This window comes from Pleurodeles waltl, chromosome 5 (assembly GCF_031143425.1).
Source record: "Pleurodeles waltl isolate 20211129_DDA chromosome 5, aPleWal1.hap1.20221129, whole genome shotgun sequence".
NCBI lineage: Eukaryota > Metazoa > Chordata > Amphibia > Caudata > Salamandridae > Pleurodeles > Pleurodeles waltl.
Window position 1 is genome coordinate 1,541,618,572 of NC_090444.1, and position 26,759 is coordinate 1,541,645,330.

General features: G+C 42.2%; 1 protein-coding gene across 4 annotated transcripts in view; it reads right to left on the reverse strand.

Annotated features, from left to right (window-relative positions):
* The window catches only part of FBXO25 (F-box protein 25), a 343,865-nt gene that overhangs the window by 281,193 nt on the left and 35,913 nt on the right, over positions 1–26,759 (reverse strand). For 3 of the 4 annotated variants that reach the window (XM_069235834.1, XM_069235833.1, XM_069235837.1), the window contains exons 2-4: positions 14,537–14,669; positions 9,449–9,552; positions 6,707–6,756 (exon numbers count right to left, since the gene is read on the reverse strand). In XM_069235834.1, coding sequence (XP_069091935.1) covers positions 6,707–6,756; positions 9,449–9,552; positions 14,537–14,667 — 285 coding nt within the window. In that variant the 5' untranslated portion in view covers positions 14,668–14,669. Of the gene's footprint in view, positions 1–6,706; positions 6,757–9,448; positions 9,553–14,536; positions 14,695–26,759 lie in introns of all 4 variants that reach the window. The other variant, XM_069235836.1, reaches the window with a different exon arrangement.

Consider the following 26,759-nt stretch of genomic DNA (forward strand, 5'->3'; position numbering starts at 1 on the left):
CTAGTTATGATTTACCACACTATTTTACGATTGGGCAACTTATCATGTGGTACCTAAAAGGTGATTTTGCGCCACTTTTGCCATACTACTACCTCCTTTATTTTTTATCCTTGCTACTATGCCTTACTCACCCCAATCTCTCGGATATATACTCAGACTCATTGCTCACTACCATACATTACCCACACCTCCTACGCCCTCTCTTATCCTAGGCTCACTTCTAACTAGGCATTCTCAGATATTCCAAAAGTCACTTTAGCTATCAAACAAGACATATAGCCAACCAGACCATCTAGTGCCAATGCACTATCACGAATGTACTCATCATCCCATTTTGCCTATTGAACATATAATCAGTTTGCAACAATACATTTATCACCACTGAACAAATTGACTCTCTCAACCCTCCACTACCCTTCTTTGTCATCACACAGAACTGAATGCACCCACAGGGCTCAGCAATATTTGCATCCCTCCAGAATGACATTTCCACCTTTGCACACAAACTCTCAACCAATCTCAAAGATTGGGGTGTGGGGATACTCCTTACCAAGCCACTTTCAATCATTCCACATACCACACTTAAGAACTTTGACTGCAATTGTACATCTGCTTTTGTATCTTCAAAAGCATGTTTTTGACCACTCTATCAACTCCCAAGCATACCTAATTACTTCTTATAGAGGAAGATTGCAGTTGGTAACCTCTGTGCAGTATATACAGGTGATAGGCAAGTCCCATATTACAACCTTTGATATGTTTAAGAAAAATAAATGGGCAAATTATATAGGTGGAATTTATTTTGCAGATTCTATACCTTCTTCTTATGACCCATTCTCCAAAGTATTAGGTATGTACTCATTCTATTCATGCCACTTCTTCTGAATCTGGATCAGTATGGCTTTCCTTGAAGGCTTTTTCTGATCCATGTAAAACAGCATAGATAATTTGGTACGTGTAATATGGATTTGCATTTTTCTTTTATTGTAGTGATGCAAACAGCTAAGACAATCTCATTCTGATAAAGGCAGATACCCGTGTTGCAAAGTTTCTTCTGGTGATGTTCCCTCTGTTCCACTCCGTGCCTCATGAGATATAGGTATGCTGGCATCAAGCACTGTTGTTCAGTATTTAAATAAAAAAAAAAAAAAAAAAAAAAAAAAATATATATATATATACACACACACACACACACACACACACACACACCCACACCCACACACATATACACACACACACACACATATATATATATAAAAGAAAGGTTCACAATGTTGTAAATATTTTTGTTAATAGTAGGACTCCTTTTTGAGTTTGCTTTGTACGGACTCCTGAGGCCAGAATACTTTTCATGCTAAACGTTTTGGAGAAAACAATCTTACATCTGTGCTGATATGGTGTACTAATCATTTTGAAGATCTGAAATAATCGTCAATATACTTTAGCTGAACTATATATTTTTATCCTGTTGGCAAGAGGAGCACATCAAAAACATGCTGCATTTATCATTGGTGAGGAAGACATGGGAAAAAGCCAAACGAGATCCCAAAGCAGTAAATAAAACACTAAGAGGCTGATTCACGAAAACATTTGTTTTCACGGGAAGTTGGACAACATGTACTCTCATATGTCTTTACAAATGCCCTTAAACATCCAACTCCCTATCAGTGAGAGCACAAGGAGGCGCAGTCCCTTCTATTTAGACGGACTGTACATCAATATTGCCTGAATAGTTCAATTTTATACATTTTAGTGCCTATTCGCGAACACATATAAGAGTATGTAAAAGGGTAATACAGAAGTACTATTTCACATGGTCCAAAATGCCTTTGCATTGATTTGGTTTAAAGCAGTTATACAGCATGTACTAGTTTAAACTGGGGGCCGAAGTGTTTATCCAGAGAGGTAGCATGCTACACAATACGGGTTTGTGGTCGAAACTGTGCTGAATTCGCTTTCAGCCTGTATGGACAGTGTTTCCATGCTGTTCATGATGGCCACTGAGAGGCTGTTATGAGATGCAGCAAATGGCAAAGAAGGCAGAGAAATGGATAAGGAAGTGTGAGAGACGCCAATTTTTACAGTCTGTGGTATGCTGACAGCTCTAGCTAGCTCTACAGGACCATTAGGCTTTTCCTTTATGTTCTCAGATTACTGGTAGTTGTAGGAGTTTGTCCGCTCCGAATGTATGGTGGTTCTACGCAAGTTAATAGGAGTAGAGAAAGAGGAAGGGGGAACCAGAAATGTGACCTGCGTTCCAGTTCTCTATTGTATGACTGCACTGTATTATAAACAGCCATTGTCATCATAACAGTAGGTCCGTGCTGTATATATGTGACTAGTTGGAACCTGCAGGGTGGATTATTTTGGGGCCCTTCACTGACCACTAACTGGTGGCATATCTCTTTGGTCTTCGAAGGCCTGTCTGGTTAGTACTGAGTGGTTAGGTCAGCAGGCTGCTATTGCCTGTATCTGTGCCTCCCTGTTGCCAGAAAGGCTTGACAGGTTATTTAATGTATTATATGACTGTCCTATTGATTTATGAGTGATCAAGTAATGAACTGGTACACAATATTTTATGACATGGATTCTATCAGACTGACACTGGGAGGACCATCATAAAGACTAGTTAGTGCCTTCCGTCACAGGGTGGACTGAATTGCTGCCACTAATGCAAGTGTCAATTATATGCCTACTCTTGATTTGAAAGATCTCGATCTAAGGGATGGCAGACCCATCATTATAATATAACTCCAAGATCTCGGGGACAGGTCCAAAAATATTTTCCAGTGAAAGCAAGGCTTCTTCCCACTATCTACCAAATTTTGGACAGGGAGATACGAAGTGCATCAGTGAATGCATCACTCCACATCCTCGGCAACAGAAAGCAGACTTTTACCTATTTAACGCATGACGGGGGATTATACCAGTACAAGTGTAGCTTATGCATCTCTATGTAGGCCCTTTCACACAGTTTCCCATTGTTTTTTGTTGATGCTATGCTCAGATCTTTTAATGGACTACTGCAGCGCTCCGCTATCAAGGCCCTTTAATGCAATTAGAATTTTCAGGTACTGACAAACTTTCACTAATAGATGGCTAATTAAGCAATGGACAATAGTTAAACTCAAAGAGGTTTCAAAATATTTGTCAGGTTTCAAACAGTCTTGCTAGAAAAGATTGCCAATTCCCACATACACAAAAACAAAGGGATCATGCATGTATAGTAACATGTAGTGTACAACTGTGTATGTGAAAATGTGTTGGCACGAGTGAAATTCCACTTTTTGTTTTTTTTATTCTTTTTCATTTTCCTCCACAGGGAAAGTGCATTCTCCATGGAGAACACCCACTTCACCTGCATTCATAGTCTTAACATAGGGGAAATTTTGTGGCTTTTGCCTCCAGAAATGTGAACAAGTTATTAAAACCAGCATCAGTCATGGAGCGCTGCTGCCCTTGTGTGGTGGAATTTTTACATTTTACGTTCTTGCTCTGTTATAAAATTCTCAACATGTTTTGGCAAGTTGACTGAGACAGATTATGAAGACCGGTGGTCCAGCTAGATATTGGTCTAAATGTATTATTGCTCTTCAAGACGTTGTGTGAGGAGTCGTGGTTGCTAGTACAAACCGATAAACGAGGTGGAATTTTAAATAAAGGTACTAACCCTTAATGGCTTGGAACAGGGATTCATACCAGACCCCTACTATGTTAATTTGTAGACCACAGTCCTCCTAGAACCTTTTCAGCCTGTAAAATGCTGCCTTCCTTATACCTCAGTTTTAGAATTTTCCCAACCGTGGATAATAAGATCAAACCCATGGTCTCAAAATGCACTCACTGTAAGTGGGTAAGATATTAGGAGATTCCAATCACTGGGCTCTCCATTTCTTGGCCCTCTGAAACAAAATTATGCCTAGCAAAAATTAAATTAATTCTGAACTATAGTACAAAAGTCTGCCCTGGTAAATGTAAGTGGAAATTACTGCAAACTGAATGCAAAAAAACGAAGAAAAAAAACGAAAACAAAAAACGTTTCAACTGAGGCACGGTAATCGAAAGCAATTATTAGGATGTAACTTGGCAAAATGTAAAATGGAATAGAAGGTGACGCAGCTTTAAACTATTCACTTATTCTCAGTAATGCAGGAATCAGGATTGCTCCCTCTATGTGCTCTTCAATATAGGCACACATTATTAACTAAAACATACGAGAGTGCGCTATTTACCCCTCATTCTTCCTGGAACAGTATCATCTAAATGGCACCTATGACATTTATTTCCACTTGCAGGTTAAAATCCATTGTCTGAGCTTTCACTAAGGAAAACTCCTTTATGGAGGACTGCTTAGTAACAGGCAAATCGAAGAGCTTTAAGCACCTGGCAACTAGTTTTGGATAGCGATGGATGTAGGTAAAGTGTGTGGGTTTCATGCTGCAACTTTTGGACAATTTTTATGTGTATGTCCAGACTTATTAGGGGTTAGGAAGAGAGCTGTAAACTGTAATTTTGTACACGGGAAGTCTGTTCTGTTAAAAAGGAGTTAAGCGTTTTTGGGTGGAGCAAAAATTGAGGTATCAGCACGTGATGCAAAAGTTATGGGACGGTCTCTTTCAGCAGTGAAATTACCATAATTTCTTAACTTTTCAAATCTTTATTGTTGTATGATCAATGACATTTTAGATTTTGTTTTAAGTCTTACCTAATGTGTTTTTACACTTTGTGTTGTCACAGTGGCATGCCGATATGCACACTCTGCTTTAATAAATAAAATACTTGAAATAAAAGTGGAGGTTCAGGTGTGACAAGAGAAAAAAGAAAATATGATGGAAGGAATGCTGAGCAATGCAAACATTTACCCTCAGTCACAAACATCTGGGTTTAATCCATCGTTTTTTAGCCCACCACGCCATTCCAGTTCGGACCCAGCCACATGCAAATCAGTCTTGACCTTGCTCCCCATGGGAACAGTCCAGCCCAGACTGCCAAGCCAGGTCCTCCCTGGACCAGAAACAACCATCCTGACACCGGATTCAGGGTATCACCCTTCATCAGCCACACTACCTTGAATGTAGTGGCACAGTGAGCACAGGAACCACGTCTGGGCATACCCTTCCTACTTAGGGCGACAAAAGCAAAAAGAACAGAGTGCTTAACAATGCAAACATTCACCCCCAGTCACAAACATCTGGGTTTAATCCATTGTTTGTTTGCCAACCACGCCACCCGTGTTTGGACCCAGCAATATGCAAATCAGTCTTGACCCTGTTCCCCATGAGAAAAGTCCAGCCCGAACTGCCAAAGGGTCAACATCCTATCTAATGTTCCTGCAGACCATGCCCCACTGCTATGTTGATAATTACATTCTTTTAAGGAGGAACACCTTGTCATAAATAACATTTTATTTCATTGCTCCATTTTCCCCCATTGCTTACTTGTCGTAGAAACACAATACTCCACAGTTTCTAATTTCTTTTGTAGATTTATTTATTAGCTTTAGATACAAAAACACACAGTCAACATGTTTCGAGAGCAAAGCCCCTTGCTCAAGGCTTTTAAAAAGGCAATTACACAATATGGATACATTGTTTATTTCATCACCCGGAAACAATTTGAGACTCATTTGAAAAGCCACATTGCGACTCATATTTGAAAAAAATTACATTGAATCATGAATTGACCTATATTCAAAAGATTTACATTTAAAAAACCACATGTGAATTGATACACTTCCAAAAAGCTATACTGAATCAGGAGCTGTTATGCAAAACTGATATTTAATTATGAATGAAGGATATTGAATTAATCGGATTTGGTGGCTAATAAGAATTATTTTAGATTGAAAAGCCACAATATACATGGGACTTAAATGTGTTATGAAAGTAATTTGGAATGCACGCTGGCAGTAACTGAAGCTCTGTTTATCAAGTGGATGTTACATGGGATGCCTACTGGTGTTCTTTCATGTATGATGTCTATTATGTGCTTTTAGTATTTGTCTGGTTTTTGGGTGTGATCGGCTGGCTTGATGCATTATATTGGGAATGAGTATGACTGACAGTTATAAATGAATTTGTGTCTGGAAGGAAAGAGTTTAGTATGGTGAAAGGAGATTGTGTTACCTGTACTGATTTATATAACAGTCTTCTTTTTAATTGAAGATAAATTTGGTGATTTATAATCGAAAAATGTGGATATAGTATATCAACACAAAAACATGTAATAAATAAATATTTGATTGAAACCATGAGCCTCGTCTGGTCTTAAATCTGTTTTTAGGGATTGATACTTTGAGATTTCACAGGCTGAACAAAACGTTTTCTCTTTGATACTATGCTGTATATTCCCTGACCCACTGCCGAAGTACAGACAGGGAGTCCCTGTTTTCTCTAGTATAAACTGCAATATTGTCTTTTAATTTCAGTTGCCCTATTACTGGTATCAGCAACCCCATTACTGCAGCATTATGTCACATTGACCCGTCAATAGTTGCGTTTTAATTAATTAATAAATAAAATACTTTATGCTCTTGTTTGGATCAGCAAAATGTTTCACAATATTCGGACAAGAAAATTGCAAAGTTTAATGCACGTGTTTAGAGAATGGCATTCAAAATATATTATTTTTGTACTCAATATTCAACATTTAGGATACTAAAGTCAACAATTTAAATGGTAATGAAAGCTTGTGAAGCACTACTTACTTCTTTCGTACTTTCCTTATGAACATAGATCCACTTCTCTCGAAAGAAATCTATTTAAAAAAATACATATTACTAGTTACTCTAGCAGCAATTTTCTTTCAGGGCTGAAGTGTATATTTCAGAAGGTATCTAAGCAAGTTAAAACTGGAGACAATTTCATTTATACTACTTCTATATATTGTTACAGTAGATCAATGATTTTTAATTCTGCTGGAAAAAGTACATTTATTTAGAGACATAGAGCGGAGCTTATAGGGACAATAGATTACATTGTTAACAGGGTGTGAAAAGGCACCACCAATGGGACAGACAGCACTAGGGTCAATACGCCAAAAGTGACCATAGTACCAAGATCAATAATACACCATATGTGAACACTATTGTGCAATGGATGCCTATGATTTGCTAATAATTATCAACCTTCCATCACTACCAGCATGGATAATGCTTCCAATGTGCCAGAAATTATTACAATTGAGCCAGAGGGCTCTAATCTCCCAAAAACATATATGTCTCTATCCCTGCCCCACAGCTTCCATGCCTAGCCTATCGAACATCTGCTAGCCATAGCTGTAGGGATGGTAAAGGATCTGTCTTCATACATGATAAGATCAATGGGTAAGATGGCTGAATGAGGCAGTTACCTTCCTAACTAGTACCGGAAAGTTTTCCTTTGTTTACATCACATTCCTGTTTGTTTGATATCTATTGATGGGCATACTTGTTACTGGTCCAGGGAGGACCTGGCCTGGCAGTTCACGAAGGACTGTTCCCATGGGGATCAGGGTCAAGACTGATTTGCATAAGGCTGGGTTCAAACTGGAAAGGCGTGGCGACAAAAACACAATGGATTTAGGACCAGATCTGTGACTGAGGGTGAATGTTGGACATTGTTTAGCATTACGTCCATCATCTGTTCTTTTTGCAGTTGCAGAGGTAGGTGACAAAGTGGGGAGAGGCCTCCGACATCAGTCGGTTGAGGTGCAATGGTGCCCCAGTGGTGAGAGCTTTTCACTGTGGCTTGGCATGCCGTAAAAGCAGACCTAATGTGCCACTGTGGTTTTCACACTTAAGTGCACTTGCTAACCCATAAGACAGGAGCCAGGGATGTCTGCCTGGAGCCAGTGGGGGTGGGGTGGAAGGGAGGCAAGGTTCACGCCAACAGCTGCCCAGGTAGGCACTTCTTTCTTTGTACTCTGTGGACAGACGGGTATGGTTAGAACACCAGCTAAAGGTTTAGTGTATGTCTGCTGCCTCTGGAAGGCTGCCGTCCTCCCTCTCACCCCCACAGGTCAATAGAACTGCTGAAACATGTTGACTAAAGGGACTAGGGTGCTGTTGTAACCCTTATGTTCCTGGATATTCTGTTTTTAATATCCCACAGTAAAATAATCCAAAATTAATTCCAGTGGCGGCCGGCAGCTTTAGAAGGAGGGGGGCGGGCGGGATACACACACACACAAACACACATTCTTTCTCACACAGACACGCACGCACATCCATTAATAACACTCATACCATTCAAACATACACGCACCAAACATTTATTTTAAAAGATCGCACACACTCATTCTTACACACACACACACACACACACGCACATCCATTAACAACACTCAAACATGCATGCGCGCACCAAACATTCAATATAAAACATAACACACATACACACACACACACACACACACACTTACCTTAGGCCTCCAGGTCCCAGGAGGGTTGGGACTGCTGCCTTCCCTCATTGGCTAGCCTTAGGCTAGCCAATGAGGGAGGCAGCAGTCCCAGCCTCGTCACAGAGTGGGATGGGGTCAGTGAGACTGCTGACCCCACCCCACTCTGTGACGAAGTGTCACTGATTGACACTCGCCCTGGGCACTTCAAGGCTTAAACCTGAAGCACCCAGGGAGAGTGTCAATTGGTGATGTTTTCCTCGTCACCCAGGGGAGGGCCTCGAGGCACCTTTGCTGAGCCGAGGAGATCACGCCCATAGGAGCTGTGACCTCCTCAGCCCAGCAAAGTTCTACTCAGGCAGCCCGGAGTGTGTGCAAATCGACCATGTCTGCTCCTGGCTGCCTGAGCTGAGCATGGAGAGTGTCTGTCAGGCTGACCTTTGTTCAGCCTGACAGACACTCTTCATGAGGGGCAAAAGGTGGGGGGACGTGGCCTCTCCGCCCTATTGGACGGGCCGCCACTGATTAATTCTATAGAGGATTGATTTTATTGCAAGGGATTTTTTAACACTATCTATAGATCCCAGATCTTATTAATAAGCCACTCTAGTGCGCTCGATGAAAGCCATGAGCCTATCCAGCTCTTCCCCACCACCCCCAACAAACTGTCAGGCATATGTGACAAACCTATGATGAAGCATGACACCTTGGTGAGGGTCCAACAATTTCTTTATATACTCAAACAGATTCAGTGGGTCTGCCCCCAATAAAGCCAATTGCCCAGGAATCCACATGTTTCTCATAGATAACCATGTGTAACATTGTTTTGCTGTCCACAGTTTCTTTTCAGCATAATGGTTCACCTCATGGAACTGCTGTGCAACACCATCAGGGAGAAAACTAAGCACGAACTGGATAGTTATTTTGTACAATGGATTTTCCTCACACACAAGTCTGGGGGATTCCATAGGTTGGACCCCTATGACCGAGGAATGAAGGCGATGCAGATTAGTTTATAACTTTCAACATATGTAGAGATCTTTAAAACCTATGAAATGATTAGATGTCTTACGGTGAGATTTTGTGTTACTATTCAAATGATCCTTCTTTCTTTTTTTAACTTCAAATTCACAGTCTTCATTATTGAAAAGGCTAGGGTCTTCTGCATCCAGGTTGCTGAAATTTTAAGCATCAAAAGTTAGTAAACAATACATGTATTCAGGTTTATTACTTACAGCTCACAAACTACGAAGTTCAATTTTTAACACGTTAGAATTTGCATTTCTTCTAAACATAAAGACAAATGTATGTATTCTATTTCTTTGACCTATAGGAGCATTTTCTTACAAATAAAAATTGGGCTTAGCACATACAGTACATTTTGAATGCAGCAGGAAAAAAAAAAAAAGAAATCGGTGAGGGAGAAGAGTTTCGTATTAAAAATATTGTGCCTAGTTTAGGTTGGCTTTAATTAACATGGCTATGTCATTTCGGCCAGCAGCATTTAAAACAGTGCTTGTTTATTTGTGTGCATCTGTTTCAGAAAATCATCTAAATTTAACTGCAGTTTACCAGATCTTTCTCTCTGCTTCTAAATAAAACACTCTTTTAGCTTCCGTGGTCGAGGAAAAGAACTTTACAACATGCAAGGTTATGAACGTCGTTAGGGAACATGCAGAAACAGCTGATTGCGTAAAGTCTCAAATTCGTGTTAATTTCCTCTGCATTTACTATCCACTAGAAAACACACGGAAGTATGTGTGAAATAGTGTAATAGTTTGGTTGGTAGCTATGCAAGTAACATTTCAGTACTGCCAATTTATGTATGGCATGCTATGAAACTTGTGATCTTTGTGTAAAACATTTTAAAAAATAGGTGCTACTTGGGTAACAGCCAAGATATATTTAAGCATTTTTACTTTTAGCTTCATAATAGTGAGGACTGGAGCTTAGATGCAGTTTAAGTTTGCTTTGGACTTGAAGGAGACTTTATGTCAGTCAGCTTCAGACTTGGAAAGGGGGTGCTTATGAGTTTATCATGTTAACTCTCTTGAGTGATTAACTAACATGTTGCCTTCTCTAATGATTATATTTGAATAAATTAACATACCTGAGATTAGTGGCTTAAACTTTTTCCTTAATGTTACTGGCCAAATATAGGATTCAGGGATTCACCCTTTCAAGTGATATTTTATACCACCCCGATTATAAAGAATGGTTCACATTACCCCACATCTGGACTACACACGGGCACACATCTGTCTCCAGTCAAAAATATTCTAAGTCGGATGCCCAAAACTTCTATTTCCAGATCACGTACTATAAATTCCTTCAACAGATCCAAAATTACTTGCATTCTTGAAGAAATACAGGGAAAATCCCAGAAAAGGCATTGATCGGGCTCGGTAGTCCTATCAGGACAAATGCCTTGATACAATTGGACCATTAACAAAAATATAAAAACAGCAGAACTTTTCAAAGCAAGGCAAAGGAGACATTGATCCAAATTATTTGACTAACTGGGCTTAAAGGACCGTATGTTTATTAGGCAATGCCAAAACAGCTATGTCAAAAGGGTCTGTTCATCAAAATAGATGCTCAGCTTACAGAGTTGGCGACATCAGAACCAGGAACATCTCTTCGTAGAATATTTTATAAAAGAAATATCCAAAAATCGTCAATGCCTTCACCACCATTGAAAAGGCACAATTGTCATTCCTTAAATTCCTTGGTTAAAAGGATTTTCAAGGGCTAGCAGAAGAGGGGTGTTCTACTGGCGCTTCCAGCGGACAGTGGACCACAGTTCGATCCAACACGAGGATGCATTGGTTACAAACACAGACCAAACTTCTACTGGAAACAGAGAAGAGGTTACCACTATAAGAGAGGATAAACTAGAGCGCCAGCTTTGAAAATGATAAAAACACAACAAGCATATTTTACTCACAACATACAGAACAGCATTTTTCTTTGAAAATTGGTCCCGTCTTTCTTTAATTCCAGCTATTAGATATAATTTTTTGCCAATCCCATATAGCACAATTTCCCAAAATAGTTTTACCTAGCTCAAACACTTTCCAAGCTGTACATTAGGAAATATAAAGTTGATTCTCCACGCGAGCCACGTAACAAACTATATTACATCTTTAGGGATTCTTGAGCAATATTTTTCAAGTCAAACCAAAAGGGCAGAAAAATACAATGTGCCATCAATTTAAGACATTTCAATTCTTTTGTAATGTACAGACATTTATATATAGAAAATATCCAACATCCCAGAGACTGTCTTCAACCAGGAAATTGGTTGATTTGATTATATCTGAAGGATGCTTAGGTAACAATTTCTATTCATCTTTCTCACAGGACATATTTACAGTTCACATGACTAGAAACAACACTTCAGTTCACATCTCTTCCTTTTGGTCTTTTTCAGGGTTCCAATTCTTTATACCATCTTCAGGTCACAAAAACTGTATTAGAACATTTTAATTTGCTATAAACAAGGACAATTCAATCCTTTTTCAAGTTCAACCTTTAGAGTTCCAAGATAAACAGTAAAATCCACATCAGGTACACTTCAATTTCCAGAGTCAAAAACAACTCTTACACAAAGAACGTACTCATTTCCTAACTTTTTCTGAGCATTAACTTCGCAGTTTGTCCAGAATAGTAAGTTTGCTTCTTTGATTTACGCTGTATCTCCAGGCCCACTCCATTACAGAGCACTGCAGAGACTGAAAGTATGTCATCCGAGACAGGGGCTCAGGTCTTCAAATTTAGTTCCTTTAGATACCGAAATGAAGGACAATGCCATTGGTGGCTAGAATATGTACAGGCCTAGAATGGAAGAATGAATTTCAAGCCTATCCTAGATCTACTATTAGAATCAGATACAAGCGCATCTGGGTGGGTGGCATGATGCAGCAAAATCACGACTGCGGGCGCAGGGTCTGTAAATAAGTCAACTCTGCAAATAAAGAGCTTTTCAATGGCTCCCCTGATATACAAATATTCAAAAAAGATCATTTCAGATGTTCACTCAATGACAATTTTACAAAGTACAATACATATACCACAAAGGAGGAACATGCTCAAAGATCTTAGCAATCTTAGCCAATCAGTTTTGGGAATTTTATCTCTCCTATTAATCATCTGTCTGGTCCAATATCTTTTAGGTCACCTAAGATCTTTCAGGGCAGACAGGATCTCTCACCATTTGAAGGCCTGCATCAAGTGGAAACTTCACCCCGTTTTCTTTAAACTCATGCAATCTCTTTGGGGTCCTTTTTCAATTTATTTTTTTCCTTCACCCTAAACTATCAACCCCCTCAATTTTACAGTTCAAGACCAGATCAGTTAGTTCTATAGGCATGTGCCTTCTTCAAACAATGAAAATAGGCTTTCCATATGCATTTCCTTATGATAGCCAAATCTCTCGCCAAAATCAGAACAGAACAAACTACCACTGTCAACATCATCAAAACTATAATTCACAGATCTCTTATAGATGTCAGAGGGCATCACACACCTGTTACCAGATGTCCATTATCTCCACCTCTATCATTTAGACCAGCCTCATGATCGTGTCCTTTTAGGTCATCTTAAATAAATGGCTTGGGAGGTTTCAGGAATAATTTCTTTACAGAAGGACTTTCACTGTACTTAATTAAATTCATCAATCCAGCATGCGTCCTAAGAACAAATAAATCTCACAAAATCCGCTTGATCAACTTCATCTAACTGGTGTTTGGAATCACATGCCAAACGATTTTCTTTCAATATCCTTAATAACAGCAAATTTCTCAAGTTTTTTGGTCTCTTCTGAAATGTCTTCTAGAACAGTTATTAACCATAGATCAGCAATATCTTCAAATCACAAGTACAATGACTGCAAACCAGTAAGAGAACATCCCATCATATGCATACTACCCCGTGGAATTGGGAGGAATATACCAGACTCCAAAATATTCATACCTATGGGATATCAAGGTCATAATGGAATGTTGACCAAATTGGTCACAATGTTTTACTGCCTCTTAAATATCTTTCTTCAAAACATCTATTGTTAAGATTTTAATTTCTTGCAAAAGAGTTTCAGATGCCAAAGCTCTGGATCTGTCAGCCAGGCAGTATACACTCTTTAGGCATGTCTATTTCTCTACTTAAAGAAGAACCAAAACTCTCACATCTTTGGTGGGGTATCCTTCCTTTCTATTTCATCCTTAGGTTTGTGTTGTACACCGGCTCAAGGAATAGAAGAATATAAATGCCACTTTGACCTCCGCCGGCCCTCTCAGTTTGTCAAACCACATACTCTTGTTTCCTCAGCTAATTTGGCAAGATGGGCCAAGTGGATAATGTCCCAAGCAGGTACAGACATCTCTTATTTTGGAGCTGATTCTTCATGGAGAGCTATGGCTTTCTAAAGCTTTTTCAACTGGTTCTGGACATAAACTGTGGATTTTCCAAGTATTAATAATGGAGAGTTCTTTATTAAAGCATTCTCTTATTAAATAAGACATTCCTGATGTCCGCCATACTTTAATATTCTCCAATCCTTGATCTATTCATTGAGTTAACAGAATTTTCTATTTTTAACTAGTCATTACTCAATCAACAGTTCCCAAGTCTGGATCATAACATCTCAGATCAATGATTGGATGGCACTCCTTTTCATAACTGTACTTTTTTTCCCCATTTCTCATAGTTTACACTTCTACTTTAACTTTGAATTGACTTTTTGGCATCACAAAAGAAGGATTTTAGTACTACATTCTTATACATGGATAATGGCTGGAATGCTTTCAAGTAACTATGTAGTCTTAGGCCAAGTGTCTTGTGGGATTTGTAGTTCATATAATAGTTTTTCTACTTTCATTTTGTAAAGCCTATTTATTTTGTTTCTGGCTGCCAGGAGCATTAACTTAAGGAAGAAGTTCATAATACCTTGTCTCCATGTCTTTCATAAAATTAGGACTTTCGATCATCAAACACTTGATTAGTGTAAACAATAGTTAAATTTTTCCACAGCTATGGCTACAATATAACATCATAACTAGAATATAACTATAATAGGACACACTGTGTTTTCAAAGAGCAAGCATATGGCAACATTTAGAACATGCTTTACTACAAGAGCATAATAACAAATGTAGCTTACATGGACTGACAGAGGTTGTTGTTGTGCTGGTTAATCTCGTTTTCACTGTAAAACTCACATCTTTTCCAACCATCTTCAGTCTTCACCCAGCTCCAACCAGGGGATCTCCAATCCTGGCCCAAGAACGGCATGACTTCAAAAAGGCAATATGTAATAAACTATATATTTAAAAAAAAGTATACAAGAAACTATACCCACAATTTAAATTACTACAAATTGTGAAAGTGACAGCTTAGTGCCCATTATTTGTTTATATGCACAGATATTACCATACTCAAGATTGACCGTCAACCCACTTTTCTATTTTTACATAACACTTCACCCCCAAAAGAACTATATACAATTCAACATTAACATTGAGTAATTATTACTAGCAGTTAAACTACAGTTTATACTTAAATACGGTTAAGAAGATTGTCTTAATGCGCCCTACTTGCAGGGTATTTGTGCATACAAGTCTAACCTCTGTGCACAAATGGCTTGTGTAATGGGTGTAAACAGACATTTTTCAGCACACAGAACTTACACTCTCAAAGAGACTTGCTCACTTAAAAGTACACTGGTATGCTGTAATTTCACATGACAGAACATATTTGCGGGGAAAGAAGTGGTGGGTGCCTTGGAAAGTAGGTTAAAACACCCAAAACCAGGTTTGTGGGCATTCACAAAGTTTGGTAGAAAATATTAATATCCTGGATATGGTAGATTTACTCGTACCCAAGGTAGGAGTGACTCCCTATCGAGAGTGGAAAATGTAGTTTGAGAGCCTCAAAATTAGTCAGTGTATAGAGGAAGGAGTTTTAACTCGGTGACAATATTTTTGTCCCAGGAAAGAAAAAAAAAACATGTTAAAATGCATATGCACTCTTCTAAGCAGTTATCAAACAAATGCACAGCTGTTAGTTTTACAATGTATAATGCTTACATTTCAAACTACATCAGGAATGCTGTGACTTACACCACAATGCCAAAAAGAAATTATAAAGTTACTCCAAACTTAGATGTAAATCTAGAGGAGTAAATTTACTCTTTATTCCGTGTATCCACCTCCAATGTATGAAGGGCTGAATACAATTTAGGAGGATACAAATTTTCTGGAAGATCTTATTTAGTGAGCAATGAATTTTACATGTTTATGGGCTCTTAATTGTGTTAAAGAACAGGCTCATTATCATTTGAACAGGTATTAAGTCGCAATTTCTATATCATTTCATGATCACAAAATTATATACATTTTTTCTTCAATTATGATGGCTTCATTTTTAAAATATATATTTGTATTTTTTTGCAGAATATTACACAAACATCTCAAATAATAAGCACATTGCACATCACTTCCATGATCACTTACGGGCAAGCTCGACAAACACGATTTATAACTAGATAAACCAGATCCTGGGGGGTGGACACCTGTATCACAGGGGGGCTTCAGGGTCTTCACTGCATCAGAGCAGCAATAAGCCTCATCTGTCCCTAAGTTCAACCTTCCTCCTAATTTGGCCCATCCTGTGCTTGCGGGAATACACCTAAAGATTCTCCCACTTCAGAGCTGGCACCAGGTATACATTTTGGACAAACTCTTCAGTACACTCCTGGACCTGTGGACATTACAGAAGGAGGACTGCCTTATTGCCAAAGGGCCTCTGCTGCTTGAGCCCTGTTCTGCTCTCCCAGAAGGAAGACTGGACCTGCTCCATTCACCCTAGTCTACCCAATTCCAAGGGTCAGGTGGCAACCTCCCTTTCTAAGATACAGAGACACAACACGCTCCAGAAGCCTTCCTGCAACTGCCCAGCTGACATGCTGCACTGGGCCTGCAATTGCACACGCCTAAGCCCTGGTGGAGTGAGCTCCTGATCCCCAAGAGGTGCCTTCATTGGTCTTGGGCCCTTCACTGACATCACCTAGAACTCCTTCTGGCCTAACTGACAGTTCCATCAAATGCAACGTGAAGTCCCGCCACAAAACTGCAAGTTTCATTGGAACACATGCTGAGTAACGCAAAGCCCCACAAACCCTCACCAAACACTGAAATCTTCACTGGAACCAACACAGAGTGACACCAAGCCCCACAAAATCTTGTCACACAGCTTCAAGCTTCATTGGAACCTGACACCGAGTGACAAAAAGCCCAGGAGCACAAATGGATGGAATTGGCAGGGAGTACCTGTGACAAGTCCTGACAGAATCCTTTTTCTACTAGAAAATGTTTGCTCTGGAAATCACACGGTGTAGGGATGAGTGCACTCCGTCTACTACCCCATTTTAATAACCCAAGCATAGGCAGCCAGAATGGCAGTGGGGGAATAATACCCTCAAGCTCTGCCACATCCAGATTCACCAGAGTACTTTGTTTTGGGGTGACTGTAAAACTACATGTGGAGCCACTTGACTGTCTGCAACATCAAGGTGTCCCCCGTGAGCATTTACCAGCTGGGAGAAAAGGAACCGATCTTCCTACAACCTTGGATGGGAGGAAGGGATAATGCTTACCTGAATGACCTCACTGTTTATTAGTTGGTCCTCTGAAAGACCCACAGCCTCTGTCACAGCTCTCACTGGTGGGGAAGAGGCTGACAAATCTGACCTGATTTTGTAAGAAACCAAGCTTTGCTTAGAAGGCCTGGGTTTTGTGGGAGCTTTGGGAGAACAAACAGCCAGTCGGGTGCCCCTGCTTCACACAAGGCTGGCAAATATCTTGACCAGAAACCCTGCTCATCAAGGATTGGGCCTTATCCAGGGACTCAAACATGTTGGCAAACTTGCTCAACTCCTTCTAGCAAAGATCCATGACACACTTAGCTAAGAGCATCTACGATCCGTGGACAGGGATGCAATGGTATTAGTAACCGCCTCCCACACCAAGCCTGAAAGTATGTCCAGGGAGAGAAGGTTCCTGGAGGCCTTGCTCTCCTCCGCTATATTGAAGATGTTCATGAGGGGCCCAGAAATGTCAAGTAGATTATCTTAACAGGCTCTCCACAACCTGCCAGCTCCCTTCTTGGGATCCTTCACAAACTTTGACTTAAAAGTCGCCATCTTACTGTTTAGTTGCAGCATCAGAGTTACCTTCCTATCCTTGGACAGGTGTAGACATTTTGCCAACTGGCAGCCCCTGATTTCCTTATCCAGAGGTTTCCTAAAGCTACCCATGCAGCTTACAGGACGATCTGGTCAGAGGGAAACCACTCCAAGAAGCTAGGGAAGTATATATCTTATGGTTCCAACAGATCTGAATCCACTTGGGACTTCAATGCCAGGTTTACTATTTGAGGCTTAGCCAAAGCAGCTGGGCACTAAAGACGGCTCAGACCAGGCTCCTTATAGGAGACTCCTGATCTGTCTGAGCTTGCCCCCCCCCCACACTACCCCTACCCTTCACCCCCCCCCATCTCAAGGATCTCTTCCTATGGAGGAGTGCAACCCCCTGTGGCTCTAGAGAGGGCCCAACATGAGAGAGTTTGGGGTGTTCTTTAAGAAGTATCTCAGGCACTCTAAACTGTTGCTAGGCCCTTTTTCTCTAGGACTTACCTGTGGTGCTACTGGACCCACCAAACCCTGGGTATCATGGTTGCCAGGAACATCCAAGAGAGCGGTTTAATGTTGTAAACTGCTAGGACCACCAGTTGTCTGCCTTGGGGCTGAAGGTCCTCAAGAAGCCACCTGCTTTACAGAGAAGGCCATTACCTTAGGGTGGTCCTCATTAGTGAGTTATATATCTTCTCCTCTACATCCTCAGTGAGGTCTCCACCATAAAGCTCTCTCCTTCATCCCAGATGCAGTCAGATTGGGCCGAACACCACTAGGATAACTGTATTATTAAGTGCAGATGCAATCTGTGAATGTGGCACTACAAGGCCCTGTAAATATCTTACGAGCTTGGACTCCCAAGGTGGCTATTATGTACTATCACTGCAATGAAGTCTAGCAGACAAGGTCATACAACAAGCAAGAAATGCATAATACATATCCGCTCAACGAGCGGACACTCACTGTAGTCAAGAGAAACCACAAACATAATTCAATACTTGCTAGTCACGGGAAGGGTCTCCCAGATAAGGAATCAGTGGGTGGGATAATCCTCGCCTCTGAGTCCTTAATAGAATTGAAACTTTCTGTTACGATAGCTAGGAAATTTTCCATTCTATGTCCAGACCGGAGGTGAGGATTATGCTAGTTTAAAGCTTACTCACCACCAGATGTGCCATATCCAACAATGGTTTGAAATAGAACTTTTTAAAGGTAGAGTAAGAGGACCAATTGGCTGCGTTCATGATATCCTTCAGGCAGGCACCCAACCTTAATGCCTTTGAGGGCGTAGCTCCACAAGTGGAACGCGTCCCAAGGATCTTGAGATCCACTCCAACTTTCTGCATAACCCACTGAACCCAAAGGGCTATGGTTGGGAGGAAGACACCGCCTTATGCTGCTTTCTGAGGGTGATTAGAAGCTGGCCCTCCCCTGGAAGCTGGAAATCCACAGACACCTCCTCATAGGCTCTAAGGCACTTAAAAACACATAGCTTAGGGGCATCCAGAAAGGCTGGGTTCTCAATGACCCCAGTACCGGATTTAGTACATCTACTAATGGTAAATGACATCCCGAGGGTGAAAGAGCCCTTCCAGTAATATCTAAGACCCGAATATATGAGACCTTTCTGCATAACACCATGTCAAGCAGCATAACCAGTTTCCCCGAGAGTTCCTTCCTTGACAGGAACCCATTGGGTTGCCATGACAGGAAGAGGTTAAGCACTTTATTGACATCCCAAAGTGCAGAATAACGTGACTCCGTTGGAAGCAACAAACTAATGCCACGTAAAAGACAACACACAAAAGGATGTTCTCCCACTGGAGACCCTTCCACAGGAAAATGTCCCACCGATATGGAAGAAAAGAAGATGTTGATCGAACAATAAGCTAAACCCTTCTGTGCTAGACTCGCTAGGAAATTAAGAACCTGAACAAGCTCTGAGCCCACAAGATCACAGCTCCGTTGCACACACCAACTGCACCATGCCATCAAAGCAGACTTGCATTGCTTAATGGTACCTTTGGACCATGCCCTTGACAAGAGGTCCTCAGCCTCTGTCGAATGTCCTGAGAGCGACGATCGACCCCTGTAATCCGCCACGCCATCAAGTGGAGTGAGTCCTCCAGCACCATCAGATGCAGTTTCTGATATGGATTGAGAAGCAGGGATAAAAACAGGGGGGGATGGATTAGAGAATCCCAAGACAGTTCCAGAAGGACTGGAAACCAAACTTGAAATTTCCAAATCAGGGTGATCAAAATTAACTCTGTCTGTTGGCACCTGATCTTGATCACCCTCATAATCATTGCGAACAGGAGAAATGCATAACCTTTCTCTGGCTCCCAGTTCTACAGAAATGTGTTCCTAGCCGCAGAGAGAGAATCTGGTTTCCAAAAGAAAAACTTGGGCAGTTGGTAACCCAACCTGGAGGCAAACAGGTCTACCAAAAAGGGGCCCCACAGAGTCTGAAGTGTGGCAAAGGCTTCTTGATGGAGCTTCCAAAGGCTGTAATCCCAAAAGTGAGGGGATTGTCAATCCGCCACCCGGTTCTCCTGACTGGGAAGGTATACAGTCTCTACTGAGATTTGATGGTCCAGGCAGAACTGCCAGAAGTTGGTCACTAAATCTGTAAGTACCTTGGAACAAGTGCTCCCCAGATAATTGATATACCGGACTGCCAAAATGTTGTCCATTTGGAGGAGAAAACAAGATTGGATCTTGCCTCTGGTCCAACGTGGAACCTCAAAGGATCTGGCCCGGAGTTCTAAATTGTTGATGTGTAATTTCTGTTCTTGGGGAGACCATAGCCCTACTGCAAAGAAATCTCCACAATGAGCGCACAAGCCTGACCTGCTGGCGTTGGATTCTATAATGAGATCTGGAGCTAAGCCAAAGATTGTTCTCTCCTTCTAATCTTCCATGTGAGAAAGCCACCAATGAATCTATCTCATCTAAAAGGATGACTGATTGGGAGTAAATAAACCCTTTTCTGAGTTGTGTGGCTTTTAGTCACTGAAGGGCCAGATAGTATAAGTGGGCTGGAAAAATGGCCTAGATGGAGAACGACAAGAGACCTACTAGTCGAGCAATCTGATGAAGAGAGACTCTTTGCCAGGTCATCGTTCTCCAAAGCTCATGTCGAATCTTGGTCACCTCAAGGGATGGAAGACTCAATGCGACCTTGATGGAATCTATAACAAAACGCAGAAAAATTGCTCTCTGAGCCAGTACCAGGAGGAATTAATTTTCGTTTACCACAAAGTCTAGGCTTTCCAACAGATTGACTGCCATCTGCAGTTGGAGTGACAATTGTCAGGGTTCCTATGCCACCAGAAGCATATCTGTGAGATAAATGATGAGACAGACTCCCTCAGCCCAGAGATACTCCATGACCGGTCTGAGCACTTTCGTGAAGCACCATGGAGCGGAGGACAGGCTTTAGGGGAGAGCTGCAATCTGGAACATTTGTTGCCTGCAGTTGACTTGGAGGAACCTCCTGTGAGGAGGGAAAATTGGAATGGCCAAATAAGAAACCTTCAGGTTGAGGCGGACCATCCAGTCTGCTGGGCGTAACATCTCGAAGGAGGTGGATGCGCTCCATTTTGAAGTAGCGGTACACTAACTTGTTGAATTCATGCAAATTTAGTACTGGTCTCTGACCCCCATCATTCTGGTCTACTAGAAAGAGGTTGCTTATGAAGCTATGCAGAGGAGGGGTGGAAGTGCATAAAGCACCTTTTGCCTGGAGCGAGGCCACCTCTGCATCCACCAGCTCCACTTTTTGTTTGAGAACTGGAGAGGCCTGGGTGATGCCACCTGTCTCAGGGAACACAAAATTATATGTGGAAACCTTGAACTGTCTGCAGTACTCATCCATTGCTCATGATCGACTTTGAGACGTGGAAAGATTTTGCCAGACGACCCCCTCTACTTCTTTGAGGAAGAAGGGCAAACAATCACCGGAAGTGGTGGTAGCATTGAATCCCTGTGTCCTCAACCTCTGAAACGCCAGCCACGGTTGGGGTAGAAGGTTATAAAACAGGTCTGATCTTGGTACTGTCCACGCCTGGAGCCTTGCCCTCTAGAAGGATACTGGGAGAAGGACTGGCTGGTTGAGCAGCCCCTGCCTCAACCAGCCCCACGAAAAACCCAGGAAGGGAAAACCCTTTTTATGGAGGACTGGGCCTTGTTCAGTGAAGTGAAGGTGTTAAGCTTTCCCAGATCCTTGATAAAAGGCACTCCAGAGACCCTCCTTAGGGGCACAGCCCCTGCCTCGGAGTCTGCAAGGTCCCCAAGCTTTGGGTCCACTTAAATAAAAAAGCAGAGCACAATTGGTGTTGCCCATAGAAACGACTGTGCGTTATGCCTAGTCTGAGAGGACCCTGGGGCAATGAGGGAGCCTGAAGCTTTGGCATCCTCTGCCATGTCAAAGATCTTGATTAAGGAGCTGAGGGCGTCCAAGAGCTTGACCTGGCACACCCTCCAGGATGTGCCTATGTCCTTTTTAAGGTCCTTCATAAATTTAGCCAGTATAGTGGCCATTCAGGAGTCCAGTTCCAGACTCAGGGCCACCTTTCCATCCAGAGAGGGGCGAGGGAACTCACCTTTGAGGCGTCTTTTCCTAAAGGCATTCTGATCCGTCCCGCCACATAGCTTGCCACCCTTAGTGGAAAGGGCCCACTCAGACGATGTGGGTGGAGGAGCTCCTCCAGGTCTAGCATATCTGACCCGTCATCAAGGGCATTAGGGTCAGTAGTCGAAGGGGGAGGGCCGCCAAAGGCCTGGCCTTATCTATATCCCTGTGGGTGTCCTCATCTGTGGGTCAAGGGAGACCAGGTATGGGGACTTATTTGCCAGTTCATTTGAGTCTTAGGGCAAGAAGAGAGGCTGATGTTTATCCAGAAACGGCTGTTTCAAACGTGCAAAGGAGTCATAATCAACACGGGGCGCTTGGCAGTAGCTGAGTCAGTATCAGAGGATTGGGCGTCAGCAGCAGAGGGGTCCGAAGTTGTGTGACCCTCTGCAGAGGAAATTTTTTGCCATGTGCATGCAATCTATTGCGCCAAGTGCTGTTCCATGGGAACCACAGCTTCCGCCACTGCCCAGTAAACAGGGGTATCAACTGCTCCATAGAAATGCTCGTCCGATTGGAGGAAAAGCCAAAGGGTTACAATCCCCTGAATGTCTCCTTCTGGGTCCATTGCCCTGAGCTAGAGGACTCAGACAACAATCAACAAGGTAGCGAGGTACCTGTACCTAGAGCTATGATGGCGCATGTTAATGTATGGGAGTGTGGGGTGTTTCTAATTTTGCGCTGTGGGGAAGCACTATAAATATATTTAAGGGCAGCAAGGGGTGCCGCAGTTTTGGTGCTGGGGGGCCAGCCAATCATGGGTGGGCAAAGCCACATGTTTGGTGTGGTCTGAGCCCCCGGGACGCCTCCCCTCTAGTGCGCTTCAATCAAAATGGGGTGAAGCCTGCCTGGGAGAGTGTTCCCTAAGGCCCTCACAGCCTAACAACAGAAGATACATACCCCAGGGTGGGTTATGGAGCCACACACTACCAACCCTTACAACAAGGGTGTCAAGACCTTCACTCGTTTTCAGGCTAGTATCGCCTGTACAGACCCCCAACAAGGAGTGTCACTCCCCAGGGGAAGCAGTGGCTCAGGCAAGCGGTGTGCAAATCGGGACCCATTTTGACAGGCATTCCAAAATCGTAAGCCTTAACCATAGAGGCAGCGCCCTCTCATAGCACCCTCTGGTGGAGGGAGGACTCCACTGCACTCTGCCAACACCAGAAATGTCAGCCGGCCACAAAGAAGCGCATAAATGTTTGTCACTCAAATTTACAACGTCAAGGAGTTAACAGTTAAAACAGTCAAGTCACAAATCACACAGAGAAAAACAAACAGTGAAGTGAAGAAGCAGTGAAGAAAGAGGCACTACAGATAAAGGCAAAGGGAAAACAGGGCCATGTTGCAAGCGCGGTCATCTGACTGGATGCTCATTTCATTGTTTGTTTTTACCAATTTCTAGTATTTCATGGGAAATGTGGTTTTGTTTAATACAATCAAGTGGCTGGTATTAATAAAGTGAAGAAAGGGTAAACCATAATCCTCACCTTCGGTCCCGACATGGAATTTGGGCCACAGCTCAGCCAGCACCCAGGGAAAATTTGCAAATCAGATGACATTTCTGAAAGCTAGATACCCGGGGAAGTTCAAGACTGTGTAACTTGTGTGGATCCCAGGACTCATTTTTTTACCCAAATGCCTTAAAACTTCAAACTTTGGATAAAACATGCATGTTTCTCATATTTCTGTGAGAGAAGTTCTGGAATCTGCAAGGGTCCACAGATATCCTATGCCCCAGCATTCCCCATGTATTTCTATAAAAGCAGTACTCCACTTGTGAGGATGGCAACACAAAAGGCTCCAAACCCAATATGGAGACACCAACATTCTCTGGCAATGGGGGGTAGCTACAGTATTTGTACAAGGGCTCAGCCACTATCCAGGTACACCTATGAATCCAGACATTTTTGAAAACTAGACACCTGGCAGAGACATGAGGGGTGCGTCTTTTCTTACCGACAAAGCGATGCAATCCTCGAACATGGTCTATAATGCATTGTTATTCTCTGACAGAAACATCCTACCACCCAGTGTTTCCTCACTTGTCCAGATAAGAATGCTATGCCATTTGTATGGCTGGGCCTACTGTATAAGGCCCTCTCCAATCTCTCTCCCAGGGGGGCAGAAACACTGCATTGCCCCCTTATGCCAGGAGGGCAGGAGCCTAGGGTAACCTGCCCCCTCTGTTTTTTTTTGTAATTTCCTAAAAGTCTAGAAGGCATTCTGCCCTAATGTCCCTGGGGGAGTAAACGGGGAGTATACTGGGGGGGGGGGGTACCTGCCCCAAACTGCGTCAGGGTGGGGGAGAGGGGCAGAAAGACTTTTGCCCCTTCTGGGGATGGGGGACTGCCCCTATACCTGGGTGCTGTTCAACCTTTTGTTTTTATTGAGGCAGAAATCTGTTGTCTAGTGGGCTTTCTTCCTGTGGGGAGGGGGATGAGATTGGAGACAAAACCCCAAATCTGCCTCCCTGAGGGGTGGAAAGACTGCTTTATCTCATTTTGGTGTGGGGGCATGGCCCTATGCCATGGTGGGCTGTTTCCACATTTGCATTTTTTTTTTTTTGCAATATCCCTGTTGTCTAGTAGACTTTCTTTGCACAGCACAATTTATATTTCATCAATGGGTTACAGGTTAAAACAGGTAATCATGGGCAGAATAATCCTCATCTACATGTCCTTAGTAGAATGGATACATTTCCTTTACATTAGACAGGAAGTTTTTCATTCTGTGTCGGAACTAATGGTGAGGATTATGCTAGTTAACATCTTACTAATTACCAGGGAGGCTACATCCACCACAGGTTTAAAGTACAACCTTTTAATCGTGGAATCTGGTGACCAATCAGCTGCATTTATTCTACCTTTGATGCCACACGTTTGTATCAAATCTCGCTGCTTGCAGAACACAGTGGACCCAATGAGCTATATTGGGTGACAAAACTGCTGTGAACAATTTCCTTAATACAATCAATAATTATAGTTCACCTGGAAGAAACACCTCTTTTGTGATCAAACTAGTAGTGATCTTTCTAAGAGAAAGCCTAGACCTTTTAACAGTGAGGTTGTTGTGTAAAGATGTCCTGATAATTGCCTTGGACATTGGTCCATCAAAAGAATATCATTCTGATAGACGAGATCAGAGGAATTGAATCACTGAGCAGAGAATGTTCATGAAGAACCATGGTGATGACGACAGCCCAAAAGGGAGAATATTGAACTCCTATTTATTGCTTCCCCATGAACTGGAAAAAGCTGTGATGCAAAAGAAAAATGTTTATAGTCAAGTACACATCCTTTAGGCACAAGGGCCCCCATACAGTCTCCTTGTCTGAGTAGCTCTTCAAGGAGATGTAGTCCTCGCATCTTGAAATGGCAGACTACTAATCACCTGTTGTGCTCCCAGAGATTTATCACTGAGTACTGACGATGTATGTTTTTATTTCTCCACTGGGAGTAGCTTGCTTACAAACCGTCTCGGGTGCAAGGACATTCTGAAAACGGTTGCTTTCACTTGCAGGATTGCTACTTCTTGGTGTCCGAGAAATGTTTCTTCCTCATAAAAAGTCAGTGGTTGGGGATGTTTGAACTGTATTGGAGAACCATGAAATTCTAGATGGAAATCGTGAAACGTCTGCAGCACCAAAGCTTCTGAAGTAAGAATGTGTCAAATGGGAACAAACCGGGTAAACATCCCTCTTTTCTTACAAGCCAAAAGGGGAAAATACTTACTGGAAAATATTCCTCCGTTGTTGCTGCCTCTGAATGTACCCTCTGCTCCTCACACTCTTACAGGTCCTCTATAATCCGCTAACTCTAGCTGGTCTTGCCACTGCACTCTTCTAGACCCTTGTCTTCTGAGAGGGCTTTGGTTAGGAAACACGGCTGGCCAAGAACCCTGTGTTCCATCCAGGCAAACAGAAAACCTTAGTGGCAAAACTTTTTTTTTTTTTTTTAAATGAGGCCTGGTCCTTGTCCAGGGAAGAGAAAATTGATACACATTTCTGTATCTCTTTAACAAAAGGATCCCCCAAAAATGACTCCCTGAGCCACTGCCCTGCTTCTGTAGAGGCTATCCCCCACAAGTGTAGGGTCCACTTTAGGAGTATTCCACAAGCAAGACAAAATATCAGGAGACATTTATGATCTTGGCTCTTTGGCTTCTTATGCCAAGTCTAAAATGTTAGCGAGAGAGCCCGATATGTTGGACAATTCATCCTGGCCTGAGAGATGAGATCTATCATTGTCCTCTTTGGGGTCTTTTACATACTTTCTTAAGAAAGTGGCAGTTCTCCAGTTGATCACAGGAGTCATCACTGTCTTATTCACCAACACAGAGCAAGCAACCTCCACACTAAGGCGGCTGCAAACTTCCTTGTACTGGGGCTTGCACATAGCTGGCTGCTTTTTGAAGAGGGCGGTCCATTAATTTGACCTTGTGATTCTAGGAAGGCAACTTGGGTTCTGTGTTTGGTCACCATGGCCTATATAATGTCTGGGATGGGGTGGGGGGAGGGGATACGTGGCTGTTGGTAATGAAAAAATGCAATCTTGG